Source organism: Capsella rubella, unplaced genomic scaffold, assembly GCF_000375325.1.
Source record: "Capsella rubella cultivar Monte Gargano unplaced genomic scaffold, Caprub1_0 scaffold_2, whole genome shotgun sequence".
Taxonomy (NCBI): Eukaryota; Viridiplantae; Streptophyta; class Magnoliopsida; order Brassicales; family Brassicaceae; genus Capsella; species Capsella rubella.
The window spans coordinates 7,765,022-7,788,403 of NW_006238922.1; the positions used below are offsets into that span (position 1 = coordinate 7,765,022).

The 23,382-nt window shown below is 31.6% G+C and overlaps 3 protein-coding genes across 3 annotated transcripts; 2 read left to right on the top strand and 1 right to left on the bottom strand.

The window, feature by feature from the left end:
- Positions 1-5,705: 5,705 nt before the first annotated feature.
- LOC17895055 (subtilisin-like protease SBT3.16) lies at positions 5,706-8,753 on the bottom strand. Its single transcript, XM_006301463.2, has 7 exons — positions 8,514-8,753; positions 8,333-8,424; positions 8,142-8,239; positions 7,228-8,036; positions 6,731-7,141; positions 6,462-6,639; positions 5,706-6,364 (listed from the first exon to the last, which is right to left on the bottom strand). The coding sequence occupies exons 1-7, from the start codon at positions 8,631-8,633 to the stop codon at positions 5,799-5,801; spliced, it is 2,274 nt and encodes a 757-aa protein (XP_006301525.1). The 5' UTR covers positions 8,634-8,753; the 3' UTR covers positions 5,706-5,798.
- Positions 8,754-10,853: 2,100 nt separating this feature from the next.
- On the top strand, positions 10,854-13,733 carry LOC17895015 (subtilisin-like protease SBT3.17). The gene is made up of 8 exons (XM_006301416.2): positions 10,854-10,961; positions 11,070-11,161; positions 11,250-11,347; positions 11,419-12,230; positions 12,322-12,602; positions 12,703-12,817; positions 12,909-13,080; positions 13,168-13,733. The coding sequence occupies exons 1-8, from the start codon at positions 10,854-10,856 to the stop codon at positions 13,731-13,733; spliced, it is 2,244 nt and encodes a 747-aa protein (XP_006301478.2).
- Positions 13,734-15,744: 2,011 nt separating this feature from the next.
- On the top strand, positions 15,745-16,897 carry LOC17896039 (transcription factor MYB20). Its single transcript, XM_006302600.2, has 2 exons — positions 15,745-16,174; positions 16,287-16,897. The coding sequence occupies exons 1-2, from the start codon at positions 15,912-15,914 to the stop codon at positions 16,861-16,863; spliced, it is 840 nt and encodes a 279-aa protein (XP_006302662.1). The 5' UTR covers positions 15,745-15,911; the 3' UTR covers positions 16,864-16,897.
- The last annotated feature ends 6,485 nt before the right edge of the window (positions 16,898-23,382 follow it).

A 23,382-nucleotide genomic window follows, 5' to 3' on the forward strand; every position in this document is an offset into this window, starting at 1 on the left:
GAATAGAAAATTAAGAAATTTTTGTTTAAGGAATTATATGTAATTCAAGCTTCCAGAATGTTATATTATATGTAAGTTTTCTCTAGGGTAAAATTTATGTAGAATTATACGTAATTATGTAAATGATAATAATATAGTATATACTTAAATAAAAATGTTATTTGACACATCATATTTGTAATTTAATGTGTTAAAGACATCATATTTGTAATGAAAACGATAACTCTAGGAGAACTCGACAAAGAATGAAAACGATATCAATCAAATTGATTTGTAACCACAAACAACTACAATTCTACAAAGACCATTTTAACTACGCAATGTTAATTAACACATTTGTAACCACAAACACATAAAAAGATATTACAAAAAACACTATAAGTATGTTTTGGTGATTAAATTAATCAAGTTTAGTTACATGTTTATTGTATGCCTCTTTTTCGAAAAATATATATATATAATAATTATATAATTTAAAGTGAGCTCCAAACTTTTCCCAATGAGACTTTTTGAACAAAGCAATTCTTAATATTATTCAAAAATGCATGTGACTCTCAATCCTATTGATTTCTTTCGAGAACGAATTTAAAAAAACCAAAAAGTAGATGCTTTGATTTCTGATCGTACGTATAACTTAGACCTTTACACATTACCAACCAAATACCTTTGTTCTTTTTTTGGTTAAAAGTTGAAATGTGGTAACCTTTTATGGACTAGTGTTTGTTAAAGAGGTCTTTATACAAATCTAGATCGAATAATATAACTTGTTGTGGATTTTTGTATATTTTGAACTAAGTTCCAATGCTGATAGAACATAAACAGAACAATGAGTATTAGTAGTAGTAACATGTCATCATCAATGATAAGTTAGTGCGGTTGTTCTCTAGCTCAAGTTTCTGATATGCGTATGATGAAATTATTTAACTATTTATAAGTAGACAAAGATCTTGTTCACAATATGTATATTGTTACATCTATTATTTGAAAAAATTTTATACACTTAGTTCAGTTTGAACTTAGCAAGATACTCCTATTAGTTCAATTAGTTCAAACTTTGAAATATATATTGTTACATCTATAGTAATTATTAATACAATTGCTTCTTAAACTCTTGATCGACCAAAAAGATATACCAATTGTTACTATACTAAGAGCAAAAATATGGACTTACAATTAAGAAAGTAGCAATGAGAGCAAACCATATTATGGCTTTTAGGGTTTCGCAAAAACAGGTCTACCCGGTTTCATCTTCGGTGCATTGCCGGTTTTTCTCTTGTAATTTTTTTTGATAATGAGTACCTAACTGGATTCAACTGAGATCGTGGTTTTAGTTAATTATCCAGTTATCTATATAGTATTAAATCATAAACAAAACTATAAAATTTTGAATACATGTAATATAGTAGGGTAATTTTAACATTTGCACCCGCAAATTTATGTAAATTTTTGTGTGATGAGAATGAGGTACAAAAAAAGATGAACTAAAAGTATCGTTTAAGGGGTGTAGTGGGGACCAATTGAAAAGATATATATTTACTATAAATATAATATGATGATTAATAATCAAAGCTGTAAAATGCTAGCTTCTCAAAACACATTGATTTTGGCCTATACTCTCAATTTTTTTTAACGTCAAGTATGCCTCATACGTTATAAAACAATATATATAGATATTTATAAACTTATCGACATTTTTTTGAGCACTGATTTCATTAAAAATGATTGTCGGAATTTGAAATGTGTATACTGAAGAGACACTAGATAGATGATGCAGATGGGAATCATAAGGGACCGCCACGTCCGGAAAACTTCTTAGGGAACCACCCCTTAGAGCTAAATGGCTTCCCATCTATGGATCTGTACTTTCCATGGGATGTTTATTTTGGATATATTTGCTATATGGTTTTGAGACTTGGATCTTAATTAAGCTTTGGTTTTAACATTTAAGAAGGTTATTATGTGTGGTTTATGTATATATGTTTTGTTTTCTGTGATTATGTTGGTGTTGCTAATTGATCTATGCATGCATGAATACCAGATGTTTTTGATAAGAATGGTTAGGGTTACTATTTGAGGGTTATCCATGTTTTTTTTTATAGTGATTATGGTTTCTTTAGTTTAATCTTAGATAATATAATATCGTGATTTATGATTTATAGAGACATTTTAATTAGGGTCTTAATTCTTTTAATGAAATTTACATATCATCAATCAGTTAATTAAAAGTTGCTGATTTTTGTTGTACAATGATGTAATTAAGTCCCTAAGCTGACTAATCACATTGTTGAATTAGTACATAATTTGCGGCACATTATATAAATGAAATATTGCTCCAATAACTGAATTAGAATCTGAATCTCAACTAACTTAGAATAATTTCTAAAGTCAAATCTACATATCTAGGTGCTTCCATGGACCTCACATAATACTTCATGTCCTCTCGCGATCGAGTCCCCTCATCTATGACGCCTGCAAATTTTCCAATATATAAATACAATATTGTATACAACTATATATATTTTTTTGTTAAATGTATATGGAGTAAATATTCAAAGCCGACAATTTATCAAACGAGCCATTTATTATGGTTCTACATAACAAATTAAATTTTATAATACTTCATAGATCTAAGTAGTGTAGTTAAATATCTATGATTGGTCTCCTCTTACATACGCAAGCAGGAGATTAAGGGACAAACGTTAGTCAACTTTGCCTTTTGGAGAAGACTTAAGCCATTGTCACTCTAATTAAACATAGAGGTTAAGACTTTAATCTTGGCCTTAACTTCACTGGTATAGCTACATTTTCTAATCACTTATACAAACTTATTCAATTTTTGTTTAACTCAACTAATTTTCATTAATATAGCTGAAAACGAGGTTATCGGTCTAGAATCACGCAACCTACATATCATCATTTATATATGTTTAAGCCAAAGATTAATACATTTTTATTAGAAGTTTATGAAAAAATTAGACGTCGTAACAAAACTTAAATTCTAAAGTGAGAAATGCGGAGAAGGGACACCGGAGAGATGACTCGTAATTGTCATATTCGTTTTTGAAGCTTATATTAAAAATGGTACCAATTTCTGAATTAATAGCCCCACCATAGAAGAGTAAATAGCCCTACCAAAAACGTATAGCCTCACATGGTTTGGTCGAAGATTGCTAAAATGGCCAATCTTATCACTTGTGTGATGGATAGCTTTGTTTGATTGGTTTAAAACCGAGTGATCGATGTTACTCAATTCTTTTCTTGTAGGTAGGATTCATATATCTTTAATCATCTACATGTTTTATGGTATATTTTCGGATTATCCGATAAGTTTATAACAAATGAGTTTACCACTCTTATCTTAAATATCATACCATAATTAAATATAAATAAAAATAAATAAATATCACTAAAAAAAGAGTCTTAATCTTAAGACTTTGATTAAGTTAAGTTTTTTTGTTAACCTTACATTGAATATAAATTCGAAACCAGAGAAGAATCAAGATGAATCAATAATTTAAATCTAGTAGAAATAGCCAATTCTAATAATATATTGTTATACTAGAGTTCAAATTGTTGATATTCTAAAGAATTCTAACAAAAATCTAGAAGTTACGGATTTAAATAGCGAATGGAACACGATCATATAACCTGTTTTGTTTTTGTGTCTGAGTGTATGGATATTTATTTTATTTTTTATTTTTAAAAACGAACACAGTATAAAAACTGTAATGACAAAATTATTCAGTTTGGATTATTAATATATTCGTTGACAAAAAAAAAACCATAAAGACAAATACATCTATTTTCTTCCATAATGTAATTTTCAATAAGATTCTTACATAATGCATTAGTGTCATTATTTGACAAAGTCGTTGTTAGCTTTCCAAAAAAAAATAGTAATAATAGAAATTTAATAAGTTTGACAACGATTCATGAACATGCATCCAAGTCCAATCACATATATATGTTGATAAAAATAGGTAATTCGTTATTATAAAGTTTTAAACTATTGCTAAATCCAAGTTACTTCCATTTCAGTGTTTATATAATATACAACAACATATGATTACGCAACTCGTTACGTACAAGGTTATATGATTATGAATGCGTGCAGTTTTAAAATGAAATCGAGTTTAAGTTTCAGACTCAGTTCTGAATATAACAATCCAAAAACATAATATAAACTCTAGTCTAGATATATATATATGAAGTAGTCAAATCGTGTTGGATCTCCGCATACAACAACCGATGGTTGTAATAACATTTTCAATCTATTAATAGAGTAATTTTGAGAGCTACCGTATTACTTAATTTGTAAACATTATTATAATAAGAACAAATGGTTTCTTGTTTTTATGCATATGATTCATATCTAGGATACAACCAAAGGTAATGATACTAAATATAAAAAGTAACATGTATAAGACTATAAGAATATATAATACTTATACGATTGATTTGGTATAGTGACAAAACCAATCGTTTTGCTTTGGTAGAATCCGATGCGAATCACATTTACATGTGAGTGACATGGTCTTTAAAGTGGTAAGATTGGAAAATATCTAGTGAAAAATGTTTTTATTTTTGGATAATATGTTTGTATATAGTAGAAAAGTTTAGAAGAAAGTGTTTAATTTATATGGCTCAAATAAAATAATAGAGAATTAATTAATATATATTCTAATAAAGACGACGTCATTTTAGCGGAAAAAATATTCCCGAGAATGTTTTGTTAACAGAAATTTAACAGTGTATCTTAAATGGCCAAATTAACGAAATTAGTCCATTTAATTATAAGGTTACAAAAATTAAGACATAAATGAGATTTCGAAAATTCATGTTTTTCGTCCCAAATTAAAAAGTTTATAATTTTGTTTTGACAATTTTCTTCTTTTTTTGGTCAAATAATCATACTGACTATTTTCATAATCAGTTTGTACAACCTCTAGTGAAATCAATTTGTTTAGAATTTATATTACACAGTCAAACTATTTCACATATCGAATGTCACATTTTTTAGTAACTTTGAACATGTACCAATATTAGATAGGTTCCATGTATTAGACTATAGTAGTCTTTTTTTTTTTAATCCACTTTTAACTAATATATATCATTGGTTTTTTATTGGTTCTCTGCGACTCAATCGATCAAGAAACTAGTCAGAATCTACTTTAACGTCTTGTTTTTATCTCACAAAGATTTAAACCCACTTTAACTACGAATATGCACCAAAGTTAGCTAGCATTGAGTCATTTTATGTGATTTTGGTGGACAGAGAGAAAAGATAAAACAATGAATCTTGCCCTATTCTTAGTATAGGCTTATTGGACGGTTGATGTTATTTCACTTTTTTTTTTCTCCTTCACATGTTACATCTTAGTTTCAAGTATTCTATTCTCTCTTCATTTCTCATTTTTTACATTTGTAAATTATTTCCAAGATTTAGCATCAAATATTCGGATTTCACCAAAGGATTTTTGCTAATTTGGAGGTGAGCCATTGATTAAAAGTTTCCCACAAATCCACCCAATCTAGAACCTTAGTGACCAAGTGGTCCAAAAGTTTTCACACAATAGAATCGAACATGGAGCTTATAGCAAGTTTCACATTCTTGAATCTAGGCCCAATTATAATTTTATATTATATTTTCTTACATTAAGATAAGAGAACCAATTTGGAAACATAGTGATAAAAAAAAAGGGCTTCTTATCACATTTACGTTGCCTCTCTGATAGAAAACAAAATTATAATACACATTGGTTCAATAACAATATTATACTAGAACGTTACTAATATTGTTAGAACTTGTAGTGCAAAACTCTTGTTCTCACAGAAATAGGGATTCTTACATTGTGACCTCCATTGTCAATCCAAGTCAAGCTCCCAAAGTGGTAATCAGTATTTGATCTATGAGTCGTTGAGACTTTGACCGTGAATGTAATCTTGTTGGTGTTGGAACTGAAGTCAAGAGTCTCGGGACTAACCTGAAGGTTAATACCTTGAGGCGCTTGGATCATAGCTTTGTAAACTGAGCCAGCCGGTCCAACATTAGTCACGGTTCTAGTGATAGTGATCTCTTGACTGAGATATGGGATTGTGATGGATGGCAAGTTTACATCAAGCATTGATGGCATTGGAGAAGGGCAAGTGTTATTTTTTCCAAGTAGTTTTGAGATGGATATATCATCGTAGCCTGCAGAGCACAAGTAATGAACATATTCATTGTGGCCCATGTCGTAGACAAGTCCGGGATCCGCTACTTTCCCGGGGTTCACGAGTCCGCCTCCGTAGTCAAATGGGTCAGCGAGTTTGCGTGGTGAACCCTCGGCTGCAATAGGCTCTCCCGATGGGTCGGTTTGCAATGCTGAAATGGTTATTAAGTTATTACGCGGGTGTTTCTTGGGGATCAAGAAACAAATATTTTTGTCTGAATAATTAGTATATATATATGTATGTTTTACCCGTTGTAACGAGCGCGGATCGGATTGCGGCAGGAGACCAGTCAGGGCGTTTTTGTCTAAGAAGTGCGACGATTCCGGAAATGATAGGTGCAGCCATAGATGTTCCTGACATGAATTCGTATCCTGTCTTTGATGGAACAGCTGAGAGTATACCTGAACCTGGTGCTGCTATATCCGGCTGTACTTAAAAAAAAAAAGGGTAGGTTTAGTAACTTGTGAGACAATTCGAGTGTAAGAGAATAAATAGTAAAAATGAGTTAATACTTCACCTTGAGAATGGCAGGAGATATTGAATTGGGACCTCTAGACGAAAATTTTGCAACCTTAGTAGCTGAAGGTCGGCCAACGAACGTCTTGGTTGGACTGATCTTAGCTATTGGCTGTTTGGTTGTTTGGATGTACAATAGTATATCCATCCCAAGTTCGAAGTCTACATAGGCAGAAGCGATATCCGTACTCCCAATTTCGATATTATCTGATGGATGCGTCGCAATAATGACGCCAACCGCGCCTTTTGATTCCGCGAAAACCGCATAATCTTCTTGAGCTTTCCCTGGTTGGAAGTAAAACAAGATTTTTCCTTTAGCTCTACCAGCTTGAAAATCTTCTTTTGTCAGGTCGTCGTGGAAAAGAATTTCAGTGAATCCAACTTCTTTTCCAAGGTATACACCTTCTTGACCCTAAAAAAGGAGATACCACAAAAAGAAGAGTTTAATGAACGCTCACATTTTCTTGTGACTTGAGATACAAGCAACTGAATACATACCAATAAGGTTATATTGTTTCCAAGAGTGATGGGCGTGAAGACTTCTCTATCCATGGTTGTAGCCGCGACGGTGATGATCCACGGAGCAACGTTAGAGATAGTTTGAGTTTGAGGACCATCGTTTCCTCCCGCGCATACTACTGGAATACCTTTCATAACGGCATGGAATGCAGCAATCGCAAAATCACTCCTATCAACCTCGAAATCAAGCGGTACTGTGGCTCCGAGCGAGAGCGATAGTACATCCACACCATCGCGTATAGCGTGATCCATGGCCTTTACAATATCAGGTGTGAAACACTCCTCATTGTTCCAACACACTTTGTAAGACGCTATACGGGCTTTTGGGGCACTGCCTCTCGCGGTTCCTTTAGCTAGACCGTGGAAGCTCACGTCTTGGACAAAAGAACCCGCGGCTGTCGTTGCACAATGCGTTCCGTGGCCGACTTTGTCTAGAGGGGACATGACCTCGCCTTTGTTAGGCTTTCCATTGTACTTTTGCGTGATACCGTTTGAGTAGTAATTAGCTCCAATCAACTTCCTATTACAGCTCGATGCGTTGAATCCTTCTCCTGAGACACATCGTCCCTTCCAACGCCTCGGGATCGGTCCAAGACCGTTATCACTAAATGAAGGTGAATCTGGCCATACTCCTGAGTCCACAATTCCTACGATTGCTTCACTTCCCATATCAGTCTCATGCATGAGACCGGTCGGAGCGGTTGGAGTAAGTCCCAAGTAATCATTAACCCTTGTTGTTTTCAATTTCATATTCCTACTTCTTGTTACGTGAACAACATGCGGATGCGCTATTACAAATCCAAAATACAAGTTCAGTATTAGCTTCTTTTGTTTTGAGTTTGACCTAATTCTTGTTAAACAAGTCTTCTCAAGAGAAACGTTTCACAATGTACCTGAAAGTTCCCTAGCTTGAGATGATGTGAGTTTCGCTGCAAAGCCTGAGAAACCATGTCTGTAACTATAAATCATAGACTCACGAGAGGCTTCTTTGCTGCGTTATCAATCAAAACATATAAATTTGTAAACCAATATTTTTCTAACAACATTGTAAAACATATACCAATGCTTATCATTCATTACATACCTTCCAAGAAGTGGTCCGAGAATATCATGATGTGATTCAGTTACAAGATCAGGATCATCATGTTGCCTCATACCCAAATGCACAGTGTAAATCTATATATATAAATCATAATCGAAAAAGAATTAAAAATCGCGTAAAATAGCGAAAAAGTTATTAGCAAATTTTTCTTTGATAAACATACCTGGCTTTCCTCATTAGCAGAAGTAATTAAGGCTATATTGAAGATTAAGACTAAACCTATGAACAAAACTACAAAATGCTTGTAATTATTAGACACAATCAAAGAAGACAACAACCCCATGTTTGGGATTTTAAGGAGTTGTTTGCTGAGGCAGATTCTTTTTTTCTTAGAAGAATCTTCCAAGATTATAGAATTGTTGTTTATTTTCTAGAACTACCTCAACAATGTCCTCTCTGATTGCATCCCAGAAGCATAATGAAGATTATGTTCAAGTCATCTCGTTATTTAAATTGAAAGATTTGGTTACTAACGTTGGGAGTTTTTTTTTTAGAATGTAACGAAGCTAAATTTGTAAATTTTGGGGTAAGTCTGGTTTATGGTTTAGAACGGAAACGGATTTGTTTCCTTTTTTATTTAATTGGTGTAGAATTAAAACGAGTTAAGAACTTAAAACTTTTCATTATCTGTCAAAAGATTCAAAAACCCATGTTAAGAATAATTAAACCGGGGTATTTTTTCTGGTTAACATATTGAGGTTACATTTAGGTTTATAAATTTTTGAAGGTTTACAAAACTTAATTTTTAAAAAAAAACGTAGAATCTTAGGAGTAATTGAACGTTACCGACCTATATGTTTGTTATAACTTATGATTATTCAATAAAACGATAGATATTTAATTTAATGATTTGGGATTTTTTTGTCTTTATTGTGTTATTATGTTATCATCCACATTTAAATTTGCATGCATGTTGTTGGTAAAAGAAAATTAAAATTAAAATTAACCAACAAACATATATAATTGTGTTATATGTCACATTATGAGTCTACGTGTAAAATGTGAAATCGAATTCTAGAGGTTATAAGGTAAACATATACTCCATTCCTTTTTTTCAATAGTACATTTGATGTTTAAGGTATTTGCATAATTATTTTTGTTTATTTTTAAACTAAAAACATTTTTTAGTTATATATTTAAACATAATTGAACCAATATAATACAACAATTTACAGAATATATATAGTAACAACCAATAAAAACTAATAAATTTTGCAGTAAATCGAAAGCATCATCTATTTTACAACAAAAAAAACTTCTCCTAAAGCATTAAATAAAAAAAGGTAGAAATATTTTATATTATAAGAAAATGTAAAATGTGATATGTAAACATTATGTCTAAATAGTAAATACACAAAATATCAAATTGTCAAAAACATACTCAAAATATCTTTGTCAAAAAAGGAAAAATACGTTTTAGGATAGTTAAATCGACGTTTTTTTAGTTCCGTACGAATAGTATAACAAAGTTTAGTGTCTAGATAATCTAATAATTCTTTACTAAAACAACGATTGAGTCTCTCTACAAACCACGATTTTGTTTCAAAATTGAGAAAATATTGTAGAATTGAGATTTAGCTTCGAAATTACGTAAGAAATTGGTGCCAAAATCGTAAAAATAAATAATAATAATTAGCTTATGAAATTGTGTAACATATGCCAGTTTGGTTCCTCTCACCTAGAAAACGAGGCCAGAGCCCAAAATTTAATTTACACAACCAATGAATCCAATGAGTCATCATCGCTTCTTCATAGTGTTCTTGGGAAAAGGTATTAAAAACAAACCCTAACTCTTAAATAATATTCAGGTTTAATCCTTTAGGGTTTAGATTCGATCACTTGATATATATGTTGTTATGATACAAATCTGAAACCTTATCTATTGTTTACACATTAAAGTTAGATTGTTAAGAGTTTATCTATCATCCTTGCTTTGGAGATTCTTTTTAAGCGCATTCTTTTGTTTACATTTTGTTTTTCAATATCTATTTATAGAACACATTATGAGTTCTAATAGGACAACAACACCAAATCTCAAGAAGTCTCATTGCTCAAACCAGATCATTCCATTATAGAAGATGGGCAAATGAAGCAAGAAACATCCTCTGATGACTAATTAAAGAGACACATAACAAGTCAGGATTAAGATGTAAGAAAGGTTTGTGAGGTAATGAAATAGATTTTGTTCTTAACTGTTAATCCCCCTGGCAAACTAATTTGATGGATTACCAAAATAAAAATCCCAAATTAAGCATATAATAAGTTAAATAACCTATATGATATTTCAATATATTCTTTTTTAATTGGTATTGTTGTTTGTTTGTTAACTGTATTTGGTAACATGGGCATGTATATTTTTAGAATCCGGTTGATTAGTTGTGTAGTTTCAAGGTTTCTTATATATGAGACAAAACAAAAGACATGTCTCAAGCAAACTTGTAATGCAATAAGAAAACCATTCTTGAGGGCAAAGATTGTTATTACCTACACCCTCTAAACCAGAATGGGCAAATCTTTTCTGATTGTAGATACAAGTTCTCTAGTCATCAGCCTTGTCTTGATCCTAAACGGAGTGTTCATCTCCGCGGTGCAACTCAATGGCAAGACCAAGGTATGTAATGTTTTCTTCTTCTTTTTCTTTTCATTTTTTGAGTATATATTGAAGCTACTAAGTGGTATATGAAGTTATATTTTCTTTTGTTTGTTTCGATAATTCTAGGTTCATATTGTACACTTGGGAGCAAAGCAACATGATACCCCTGAGCTGGTTACTAAATCGCATTACCGAATTCTTGAATCACTTCTTGGAAGGTACAAATGTTACAATGTTGTCAATGCTTTTTGAGAATACTTATGAGTGTATGCTCATTTTCTTCTTTTTTATGTTTTGTGACATTAGCAAAGAAACTGCCAATGATTCTATAGTTTATAGTTACAAGTATGGTTTTTCTGGCTTTGCGGCAAAACTTACCGCCTCTCAAGCAAAGAACCTTTCAGGTACTTCATTTTTATAAACTCAAAAGGAACTATGTGTGAAATCACAGTCTAATATATATGTTTTGTATCAGTGCATCCCGAGGTTCTTAGTATTTCGCCAAATCGAGTAATGAGGTTGAAAACGACGAGGACATTCGATTACTTAGGACTTTCTCCTACTACTCCAAAAGGTCTTCTACATGATACCAAGATGGGAAGTGAAGTTATTATTGGGGTGATGGACTCAGGGATATGGCCAGAGTCAAAGTCATTCAATGACACAGGTTTAGGACCGATCCCAAAGCGTTGGAAGGGGAAATGTGTGTCTGCAGATGGATTTGACCCCAAAAAACATTGTAACAAAAAAATCATAGGAGCTGAGTTCTTCACTGCAGCTCTTCTTGCTGACAATGAGGGATATGATTTCGCTTCAGAGTCCAAGTCCCCGAGAGATATTATCGGCCATGGGACACATGTCGCTGCAATTGCTGCTGGTTCATTTGTTGCTAATGCAAGCCATAAAGGACTAGCTGTAGGAACCGCTAGAGGCGCGGCTCCTCATGCACGTATAGCTGTGTACAAGACATGTTGGAAAGATCTTGGATGCTTTACAGCCGATACAGTCAAAGCAATTGACCACAGCATACGCGACGGAGTTGATGTTATATCCCTTTCCATTGGTACTGATGCCCCTGCCAGTTTCGATGTCGATGTCGATGACATTGGATTCGGTTCATTCCAAGCCGTAATGAAAGGCATTCCCGTTGTTGCTGCTGCTGGAAACGAAGGACCTGACGCTCAAACCATTGATAATGTTGCTCCATGGATTATTACCGTCGCCGCAACAACCTTGGACCGTTCTTTCCCAGTACCCATCACTCTTGGAAATAATCTAACTATTCTGGTATGTTCCAACCTTTTGATTCTATTTTTTATTGTTTTGTTTCTATAATAAATCAAGATTGTGATTTCATTGTTCTCTCTGACTGTTATAGGGTGAAGGTTTAAACACATTTCCTGAAGTTGGATTTAAAGAACTTTCATTATCAATGGAAATGTTCAACGATGATCAACCTAAAGATTTAATCGTCCTTGCGTTTACACCAAACGCTGTCGAGAGAAGAAGGGTAAATAGCATACTTGAAGCTGGAGTTGCTGGTATAATCTTTGCACAATCTGTACTTAATTCCGCGGTTTGCGCTGGCGTGAATGTTCCTTGCGCCGTGGTAGATTACGAATTCGGAACTGACATCTTATACTATATCCAAACCACAGAGTAATAATCTTTAACCAAGTTTTTTTTTTCTCTAATTATCATTCCCTTTCTTGTTTTTTTTTCTTTTTTCTAACACATGAGAAACATTATGATTCTTCAGAAAGCCTTTTGTAAAAATAAGCCCTGCCAAGACAATCATTGGCCGGCCTGTTGCCTCAAGAGTGGCTCATTTCTCTTGTAGAGGACCTAATTCAGTTTCACCAGCAATTCTTAAGGTATGTTTAGTGATATATTTTTTTTTTCTTTCCAGACACATTGATCCAAGTGTTGATGAAGTTTGGGACTATCTATCTTATGATAATGCAGCCAGACATAGCAGCCCCGGGTGTCAATGTTCTTTCAGCTGTAAGTGGTGTGTATAAGTTAAAGTCGGGAACATCAATGGCGACTCCTATTGTGTCCGGAGTAGTTGGATTACTTAGAAAAATACACCCTGATTGGTCTCCAGCTGCAATCCGATCCGCTCTTGTCACAACAGGTTCGGATTGAACAACCTTTGCAAATAGATGTTTTAAAAAAACATGAAAGATACTAAACATGTATATCTTTCTTTGTTGAAATGAAGCATGGAGGACTGATCCATCAGGAGAGCCAATATTTTCTGAAGGAGCAACGCGTAAACTTGCTGACCCATTTGACTATGGAGGTGGCCTGATCAACCCTGAGAAAGTAGCTGACCCGGGCCTCGTCTTCGACATGGGGATCAATGACTATGTTCATTACCTTTGTTCCGCGGAATACGATGATGAGTCCATCTCCAAACTAATTGGTAAAACTTACAAATGCCCTTCGCCTTTGCCATCTATGCTTGATACCAACATGCCTTCCATCATAATCCCAAGTATCTTTGAAGAGGTCACTGTGACTAGAACCGTGACAAATGTTGGAGCCGCTGGTTCGGTATACAAACCTTTGGTTGAGAGTCCTTTTGGTATAGAGTTTGATGTGAACCCCAAGACTCTAGTGTTCGCTTCCAAGAATACTAAGATGACGTTTAACGTTAGAGTTAAAACGAGTCATAGAGTGAACACTGATTTTTTCTTTGGTAGCTTGTGTTGGACCGATGGAGTTCATAACGTTACTATTCCTGTTGCTGTGAGAACAAAGATCATGAAGAACTATGTTTTATAATTTTTTTACTTGTAACTATATATAGGAATTTTTATTTTTTTGGTAATGATTCATAATACAATCAGATATTAGCTATTAACGTGAGCGTTGAGTCGTCGTCATATTGGTGTCACCAAGGACCATTCCTATGATAACTTTAACATCCATCCAAAATAATTATGTTTTTTTTTTTTAATCAGATTATCCAAAATCTGAAGATATTAGTTTGTTTAAATATATAAAATTTCATTAAAAACAATAATATTTTACCAATTTTTCATTTGATATCCTTTGAATAATTTTTTGTGATCCTAATATTTCTACCCCACTCATCTTATGGGTTTATCGTATTTGTTGTTGGCGTACATATGTTTTTTATATTGTTTTGCTACTGATTCACAACGATTTTTCAATACTCAAAATATAATATTTCAGTTAGAAAAAAAAAATTAACTTCAACGATGAAGTTTTCTAATCCCAATAGTTAGACTAATGATTAATTTAATATTTTTATACAATAAGGTTTTTAATTTAATTTCTAGATAATACGATTTATTAATAATTATCAAAATTAGCGGAGACAATTTTACACAAGATTTCTAGTGATATATATTTAAAATCGTTATTTCTGATTCTAGATATTTAAAGAAAAAAAAGTGTCGTCAAGAGTTGAACAATATTTAAAATGTTCAAAATCGACATAGAAAATTAAGTGTTGTTAATTGATCGAAAATGTTTGTTCATAGTCGAATCATTTAGATAATAGAATTGACTTATAAAAATTAATAAATTTGATTATAAAAGAATAAAAAATTATAATATCATTTTTTTTAAAATATTCATATGTTTCCGCGTGATAGATTAATAATAAAAAATAATAATTCCATCATCTATTCTTGTTTTTTTGGATGAAAACAAATAAATAGTCGACAAAAAAAAATACTTTTTTTTCTATTGGTTTTGTTGTTTTGGACATTTTAAAGGACGCACGAGAGTGAGAGAATCAAACTTTAAAACTAAGCAAAGAAAAAAAAAAAAAAAGTGGATGAGGTGGCACTTTCCGACCAAAACGTTTTGCGTCCACTCCTCTCTACTCATTCCACGTGTCGTTTTGTCCACACCTCAGCCATGAGCTATACTTTTAGAACTACTATACATAATGCACCACTTTGACAAAATAATTTGATTAATATATCAATGATTATGAATAATAATAAATAAAAGTAAAATTATGTGAAAAAGTTTGTAATCTTGCTAATATTATTATTCTTATCTCCATATATCAAAATCGTGTTTACTGTTTCGCAAAATTTGTTATCCGACTACATTTAGTTTATAGTTAAATCTAGAATCATAATTATTTAATTTTAATTCGGATAAAAAAAAATAACGTGTAATTTTATGTAGGATAATTTTTATGCTGTTTTTTTAAAAACAAAAATCGCATAAGAAAGTTGAAAAAACAACAAATATTAATGAAAAAAACGCGATAATTTTAAAATAAAATTGATTTATGGATGATTTTTATTTATTTATGTGAATTGAGTCAATTCAATTTGACCATATATAATAGAATCCTGTATAAATATGTCCTTGGATCTTCTTCTGTGTATCGTTTACATGTTACATCACCATGAGCAAGATTGTGTTTTGGAGAACCAAAATGGATTTTATAAGCAACCCAATTTATAAACGAGGCTACAATGTTGTATATATATATATTATAAGGTATTGAATCACATAATACACACACACACACACACAAACCATATTTAAATATAAGATAAACAAGAAAATAATATAGAAATGAAACTTTATTATCATATCCATGGATTTATATTTATTTTAAAATCGCCAATAAAAAAAAAAAGCGAAAATGGACCACCTGTGTGTGAACCAGATATGAAAAGGTTGAATTATAAAACCTTTGTTTTTTTAAAAAATTTTGTAATATAAAATCTTTAGTGCTCAAACTTTTCTATCCTCGCATTCTATTTGCTCTCCTTATACATATATTTGTATGCATATATATAGGTGGTTGTCAAGCTTACCCAACTCTCTCTTCAACTTGCAATAACATTAACTCTCTCAGGGCAAAGACATAGACTGAGAGATAGAGAAAGCTAGAACACAGCAGCGTATTAAGTCAGTTCTGTTCAAGAATCCAAATAGAGTCATAGAAACCATAGAGAGAGAGAGATGGGGAGACAACCATGCTGTGATAAAGTAGGGTTGAAGAAAGGACCATGGACTGCAGAAGAAGACAGGAAGCTCATGAACTTCATCCTTACCAATGGACAATGTTGTTGGAGAGCTGTTCCTAAGCTTGCTGGTCTTCTTAGGTGTGGTAAGAGTTGTAGACTTCGTTGGACGAACTATCTTAGACCAGACCTTAAGAGAGGTCTTCTCTCTGATTACGAAGAGAAGATGGTCATTGATCTCCATTCCCAACTCGGCAATAGGTTAACAAACTTTTCTCTTACTTGAGCTTTACGTTTCTTTTTTCTTTCTCTTACTTGACCTTCAAGTTTCTATATTGCTCTGTTTCTGAGGTTTCGTTTATTGTATGTGAAGGTGGTCAAAGATAGCTTCTCATTTACCAGGACGAACAGACAACGAAATCAAGAATCATTGGAACACTCACATCAAGAAGAAGTTAAGAAAAATGGGGATTGACCCTCTCACGCATAAACCACTCTCTATCGTCGAACAAGAAGACGAAGAACCCGTAAAGAAGCTACAGAAAGTTCAAGTTCCTTTACAAGAACCAGTCAAGAAGACTCTGGAGGAACCAAGCAACACCAAGAACATGTTAACACTTGAAGAGCCTCAAGATGATGATCAGTTCATGGCAATGAATCTTGATTATGGTCTTGAAGATGTTCCTCTGATGGATCCAGAGTCTTTAGAGCTTATCTGCAGCAACTCAACAATGTCTTCATCCACTTCCACGTCTTCGAATTCTTCTAATGATTCAAGTTTCTTGAAAGATTTGCAGTTTCCAGCAGATTTTGAGTGGTCCGATTATGGTAACAGTAGTAATAATGAAGGTGTGGACAACATTATAGAGAACAATATGATGAGCTTGTGGGATGTTGATGACTTTAGCAGTTGGGATTTGCTTCTTTCTTCCACTTTTGGATTGGTTTGAATTCATTTTTAAAACTAAATGGTCTCTTTTGTAAAAAAAATGAAATCATTGGGTTGACATAAAAACCTAAAATATACCAATCTTTACTCTCTTTTTTTGTGGGAATTTGAAAGAAATTTAGAAAAAATAAAAATTAATATGTATTTTTGTATAGCGACCAAAAGAGTTTGAGAGATTTGTGTCTTTGAGGGTCACTTTTTCTTTTTGGCTTTGTATTTTTGGGTTCTATACTTCCACGTATTGAGGCTTACGATCACATAGTTTCATCAATAATACATACTAATTTCGGCTTGTGGCATTCCTTTGCTCATTTATGAATAGGGCTCTCTTCACTTATTAACATGAATTTATTGCAATATCTACCTAGATTCATGTTATATAATTAGATTTAGGTGAGACTTGAGAGAGAGAGAGTGAGAGATTGAGGTGTAACAATAGAGTAATTACTCCATGACTTTGATCATTAAGGTCTTTGAAGATTACAGTGCCAACAAATTTTGGTTCTTGAGTAAAGAGGTCAACTTATATTTCAACTTTTTCATAAACATAATAATATGTTTTGGATTTGTATATAATTATATTCAATTTTTTTTTTTTTGACCAAAAATTATATTCAAATTTATAATTAAAATTTATTGTATCCAATGTCAATCAGTCATATATATTTTACGAATATTATACTAAATCCGTTTTCGCAAACTTCTGCAACTAAATCCACATATGGATATGCTTTAAAACCAGTGAAATATTAGATATTATACATTAGAAAAATTTAGACCTTAAACCGTTAAATCAATAAGTATGTTACAACCCTGATCAAGTTTGGTTTGGGAAAATATAATGAAGCATTAAACTTGGGATACAAATTAGAAGAGGAAACTTTTACTCTAAACAAATAAATCACATTATTTCTTGGTTTAAATATAAGATAGACATATAATATTTTAGACAAGAATTCAAGTTTTGAGTAGTACTATAATTTTTTTTTAAAGATGAGAATTTACACTACTCTAATTAGCAAATTAAAGTATGTATCAATATTATGAGAATAATAACAATGATATTATACATATCGCATAGATTACTAAGCTATTTTGTAGATTTTATCATCACGTAAAGAATAAGAAAAAATGAATATATATATATTAATGAATAGGATTAGTGAAAGTGTTAGCATTTGTATAAGATATCATAATAATAAGGTAGTTCATGTACATCTTAATTTGCCTTTGTCTTCACTTAGAGAAAATCTAAATACGTAGTTTTCGCTTGTAATCTAAAACCGTAGAATACGAGTAAAAGTGACTTCGTTCCAAACCACAAAATTCTCATATACGTTTTTCAAAATGTTCCCATTTTTTCTCTTTATACGACTTTTGTTTTGGTCCAAAGTTTTGACTTTGCACAGTCGACATAAGTTCATATAACTCATTTAACGATGCTTTACAAATCCATACGCATGCAACATTTTATTATCAAATGAAAATGATGGCAGTTTTGTATACGGCGTTCCAAGAAAAGTCGAAATAATTTAGACATAGTCATAATATACTAACGTAAAATTACATATATAAGGAAAAATACAAGTCCAATGTTTTTACTCTTTCAAAATCCATACTAAGTAGATTAATTTTTCGGCTAGTGTATTTTGATTTTTAAGTTAAACAATAAGTTTAAGAACATAACTTTAAGCATAAAATTAGCTGTGAATTATTTATTAAGATTAAGTAAATCCTCTATTTTATTAGTCACATTATATGCGCCAAATAGTCATATTTTTATTTTGACATTCACACCAAGTAGTTATGGTAATTACTTTCAAACAAATATTACATTCATATCATCAAGATGGAAACAAAATTTATTGTTGTGTAGTTAGCCTGTTAACTGAAGTAAGGTACAGTTGGTCTATCTGGTAGTCAGAAATGTAGAAATGTAGGTCTGATTATCCTTTGCCATTAATCGGAAAACATTCCAAATTCGGAACAGACGATATAGTTCACTTAAAAACATTTTGGTACGTTTTTACCGGGGACTGACCGGATCAACCGATATAGTTTATAAAAGTAAAAAAAAAAATCGGTGTTTCTAAGATTCATTTAGAATCTACTAGACATAACTAATGTTCATAAGGATTTATGAATTTTATGAGTGGATGACTCATTATGAACGTGGAATGATACAAAACTGTAAAAAGCCTTTATCGTCATGGAATGTATGAATTAAATGTGTTGGCACTTGGCAGAAACACACATGTGTGCCTTGTTGTGTACATCATTTTGAGTGCATTACTCAGTCTCAGCGTCATGCTGACCTAAATAATCTAAATAATGTTTTAAGAGTAATAGAGTTGAACATTGTGTCATGTGTGTGTCTTCTATTGAGTCAACCTTGATGTGAAGTATATATATCATTTTCTACCAAAGCACTTTGTCCTATAGGAACCGCGTCATCCTAAAACAGTCAAAACTAATTTTGATAGAGTTTATAGTGATTTGCATTATTGTGGATATGACTTCTTTTTAGTTTCTTTTTGAAGGTGATTTGGTAGATCCTATTTTTAGTTTAGTGGATTATTTTTTGATCAAAAGTCACTAAAAATGAGCTTTGAGAATGTTGAAACTTGATTGGTTGAAAAAATTAACAGCAATAATTTTAAGTGATCCAATTGTTCACTTATAATTGGGAAAAAAATAAAGGTCCTTTTAAAGAAAATAAAATAAAGTGAATGGTTGGTAGAAAAAAGCTACTTAGGAGTTTGTGTTTGTGTGGGATGAGAGAGCTCTCCCCCATAAGTTAGTTAATCATGAAATGAGAAGACTCTTATTCCAGCTTTTAGTTCTTTTGATTTTCATATTTCTTTTTAGAAAAGTTTTTTGAAATATATAACAATTCTTTAGTTGATTTCTATATTACAAAAAAACACTTTCCTAGTATAATTTATATTGTTAACGATATAAAACGAAAATTGTCTTCGTATTGCATTCTTTTTTCTTTAAACGGCAAAAAAGTAAAAAAATAAATAGTACAAACCAAAATCTTTTTTTATCAAATCGAATAAATCTCACATCTAGATTATTATTATTTTATTTTTGAATAATTAAGAGTTTCTGAGCCGAAAAGTTCGTACATCCCCTCATATCCGAAACCAGAACATGTTATATAGTCTCATCCCAAACGCTATTCGAACCTGCGACCTCTAAATTTTTGCGAGAGAATATTTTCATTATCATTGATCATGTTTTGTATTGCCATTCGTAACCATTATAACTTTAATTTATCTTAATATAATGAATTGGAATATTTAGTCCCAAAAAAAAAGAAATAGAATGTACTACATATTTCTTGAATATTCTATCGATCAATCAATTGTTGTCACGGCTATATTTTTAATATTGAAAATTTCTGTCTGCATATTATTATGAGCCTTTGTGTCACTTTATCTTCAATTGCATTTTTAGTGAAACTATTTCTTTTGCATTAATCAAATCCAAAAGCTTGAAACTAAGGTTTCAAAAATGGGACACATGTCATGGAATGTGATATAGCTTAGCTATATATGTACATATCTATATACAAATACATTATTCCTTATGTACCACTAAAGCCACTTTTTTCTTTTTCCACCGAATTCTAAACAGCAATGTCGATCTTGTCTTCTTTTTATTTTCTCTTTTTCATAGGTCTAATTGGTAACGTACTTAAAACTGTAAAAAAACTGTAAATTAGAATGGTAAACTTTTACGAAATAGTGCAAAACTAAAAAAAACGGTATATAAAAACAATATAAATAAGCAGAAAATAAAATTTTTCATAAAAATTTTGGTAAAGTTTTGTGATTGGTAGAAATAAAAACTGTAGTATTTGTAAAGCTTTTTATAGTTTCACCAATCAAAGCCATAATTTGGAATTTCAGAACTTCATCTCCTCTCTAAATGTAACACAACTTAAAACTGAAAAAAAAATGTATTACACATCTTTTAGCTTATTGAGCCAACCATGCACTTGGCTCTTGTCCAAATTTTATTTCCAAAATTGTTATTTGAATGTTTTCATTATCATGAAATTAAAAACAAGAAAAGAAAGAAACAAAACGCCGTATTCTTTATAATGTGTCATATGGTCGGTGCATGCTTTACTATTCAACGAACTATACCAAACAAGATAAGAGTTCATGTTATATGTTTAGTGTTTAAGGTCGGTTCCACGGTTTACTATGCAAAGAAATAGTACCAAACTGACTAAAGTTCGATGTGTATATTGTCCACTATATATACATATGCAATGCCAATGAAATTAACATGATGAACTGAAATTATGAACTTGTATAAGTCTTATATATTCAAGATTTGCAGTTACAAATGACCGAGTTTCGCGGTTTAAAATCGGTGTTTCTCTCTAGAAAATTTCTAAATTTAGGATTTAAAATTATTTTATATACGTAAAAAGAACTAGTATGCTTATGTATAAGCTAAGATTAAGTACACGTACATATATTTATAGTAAACTAACGTTGCAAATGACCGATTTTCGCGGTTTAAAATCGGTGTTTTTTTCTCGAAAATTCTTAGATGTAGGAGTTAAAATTATTTTATATACGTAAAAAGAATTAGTATGCTTATGTATAAGCTAAGATTAAGTACACATACATATATTTATAGTAAACTAACGTAAAGTTACACATATAAGCTATATTATTCATAGTCAATGGGTTGAATTATTTTATTTTCTTATGTTACGTAGCTTAATCCACGATCAATATAGAGGACCCTTGAGTTTAATGTCGAATTGTTATTGGTCAATTTAAAATCGTATATAACCCAATTAATGATGTTTATGTACGTACGTTCGTAATTAAGTTTGTACATGTGAAATTAAGTAAGGAAGTGGAGATAGGTGGAGAGACATAACTGGATGGGGCAGGCAGATAATGATGATAATGTCTTCCATAATGGCCCATCCCAATATCTTTTTATCGTGACACATGATTTTTCCTCTTACCAATCCTTGAATGTATTCATTAAAATCATTATCTTAAACTAAAACACTATTGAAATATAAATTAAATAAACAAAATTATATATCTTACCGGCTGATCCGATGAGTCAAAAAAATAAATATGTCGAATTGTTATAAAAATGAGATTATTTGTGAATAGTCACCATAACTGTTTAACAAAAAGTTAAAATGTTTTCCGACTAAAACGAAAAGATAGTCAGATCATATGTTATCGGATTACTAGATAAACCAAAATAAGTACCATTGGCTTACCGGCTTACGCGGATCGTAAGCAATGTACCTGACCTAGATTGCGAGGTACTATTAATATATTTACATAAAATTTGTTTTTGGTCTATTGGCTTGATATACCTCTCCTAACATGGTTGATATATGTTAAAAGTTCAAAATTTGGTTTGATCTTGTAATTCTCAAATATATTAAGTTTATGTGAAAATGTATCATCATTGGTCATAAAATATTCTTTTAAAAGCCAATCTCTTAATAACGAAAAATGGTGATATTAGCCTTAGAATTGATATCCATAATTTTATGAAGATGGATGATATAGTAAAAAGCCACCACCATATGTATATAACAAACAATATGAAAGGAACTAGTCACAATAAAATGATTAATCATTTAAACAAGGCGGCAGGATTATATTGGATCCACAATTTCATGACACCTAAGTTTTGTTTGCTTTAGAACAATATCTTTATTAATGATTTAGCATTATAACTACTTCAGAATATTTCAGATTTGTCAAAATGTTATATACTAATCCAAACCCCACATTAGAACTAGGTTGCATTTGTCTCAAGAGAAATGGAGTTAGTCACATTAAACTTAAAAATGTTATACTAATCGAGAGATAATTATGGTTTTTTTTTAATCCACATTAGAACTAGGTTACATTTGTCTCCAAAAAAACAAAATCTGTCTGCCATCTTTACGTAGATGGGGAAGCTTTGGTATAGATGGCATTGAGACAAACTAATCTAACTTAGTTATACTATTACAAAGTCTCTTGATGAGTAGTAGGTTTTTATGATAAGCTTGGCTTGCTTTGAGCTTAATCTCACAATCTTTTGTTTCTCATTAATATCTTGTTTCCTTAATTCTAAGATCATAGGCTGATGAATGCTTCTTGATTGAGATATGTTCTATGTAAACTCGTTCTCTCCAAATTTGATAACCTTTGAGTTTTCTTCAAACATAAGTTCGATGGACTTAAAAACTGATGCTCCAAACCAAAGCACCACAACATGAGACAATAGCTTCATAATACAACCATAATCCAGAAAGATGTGGATCAACATGGGCTAATGTTGGGCATACTCAGACCCTGTATTTAGTTACCCAAATATGTGTTTGAAAAATATGTTTTCTATGTTAACTAACATTAGCCCTTGTAGTGCTGCTTGTTTGGATAAAACTGAAGACAACATTGACAGAGAAACTTGTACATAGTTTTTGTACATAGGTTCAACAAACTTGTTTGTTCCAAACTCATACTGC

Excerpts from the sequence above, each read along its gene's own strand:
- LOC17895055 (XM_006301463.2), bottom strand. The coding sequence starts at position 8,633 with ATGGGGTTGTTGTCTTCTTTGATTGTGTCTAATAATTACAAGCATTTT. Across the intron at positions 8,425-8,513 it reads CTGCTAATGAGGAAAGCCAG|ATTTACACTGTGCATTTGGG; the intron begins GTATGTTTATCA and ends TTATATATATAG. Across the intron at positions 6,365-6,461 it reads ATCCGCGCTCGTTACAACGG|CATTGCAAACCGACCCATCG; the intron begins GTAAAACATACA and ends TAACCATTTCAG.
- LOC17895015 (XM_006301416.2), top strand. The coding sequence starts at position 10,854 with ATGGGCAAATCTTTTCTGATTGTAGATACAAGTTCTCTAGTCATCAGC. Across the intron at positions 11,348-11,418 it reads TCAAGCAAAGAACCTTTCAG|TGCATCCCGAGGTTCTTAGT; the intron begins GTACTTCATTTT and ends GTTTTGTATCAG. Across the intron at positions 12,818-12,908 it reads TTTCACCAGCAATTCTTAAG|CCAGACATAGCAGCCCCGGG; the intron begins GTATGTTTAGTG and ends ATGATAATGCAG.
- LOC17896039 (XM_006302600.2), top strand. The coding sequence starts at position 15,912 with ATGGGGAGACAACCATGCTGTGATAAAGTAGGGTTGAAGAAAGGACCA. Across the intron at positions 16,175-16,286 it reads CATTCCCAACTCGGCAATAG|GTGGTCAAAGATAGCTTCTC; the intron begins GTTAACAAACTT and ends TTGTATGTGAAG.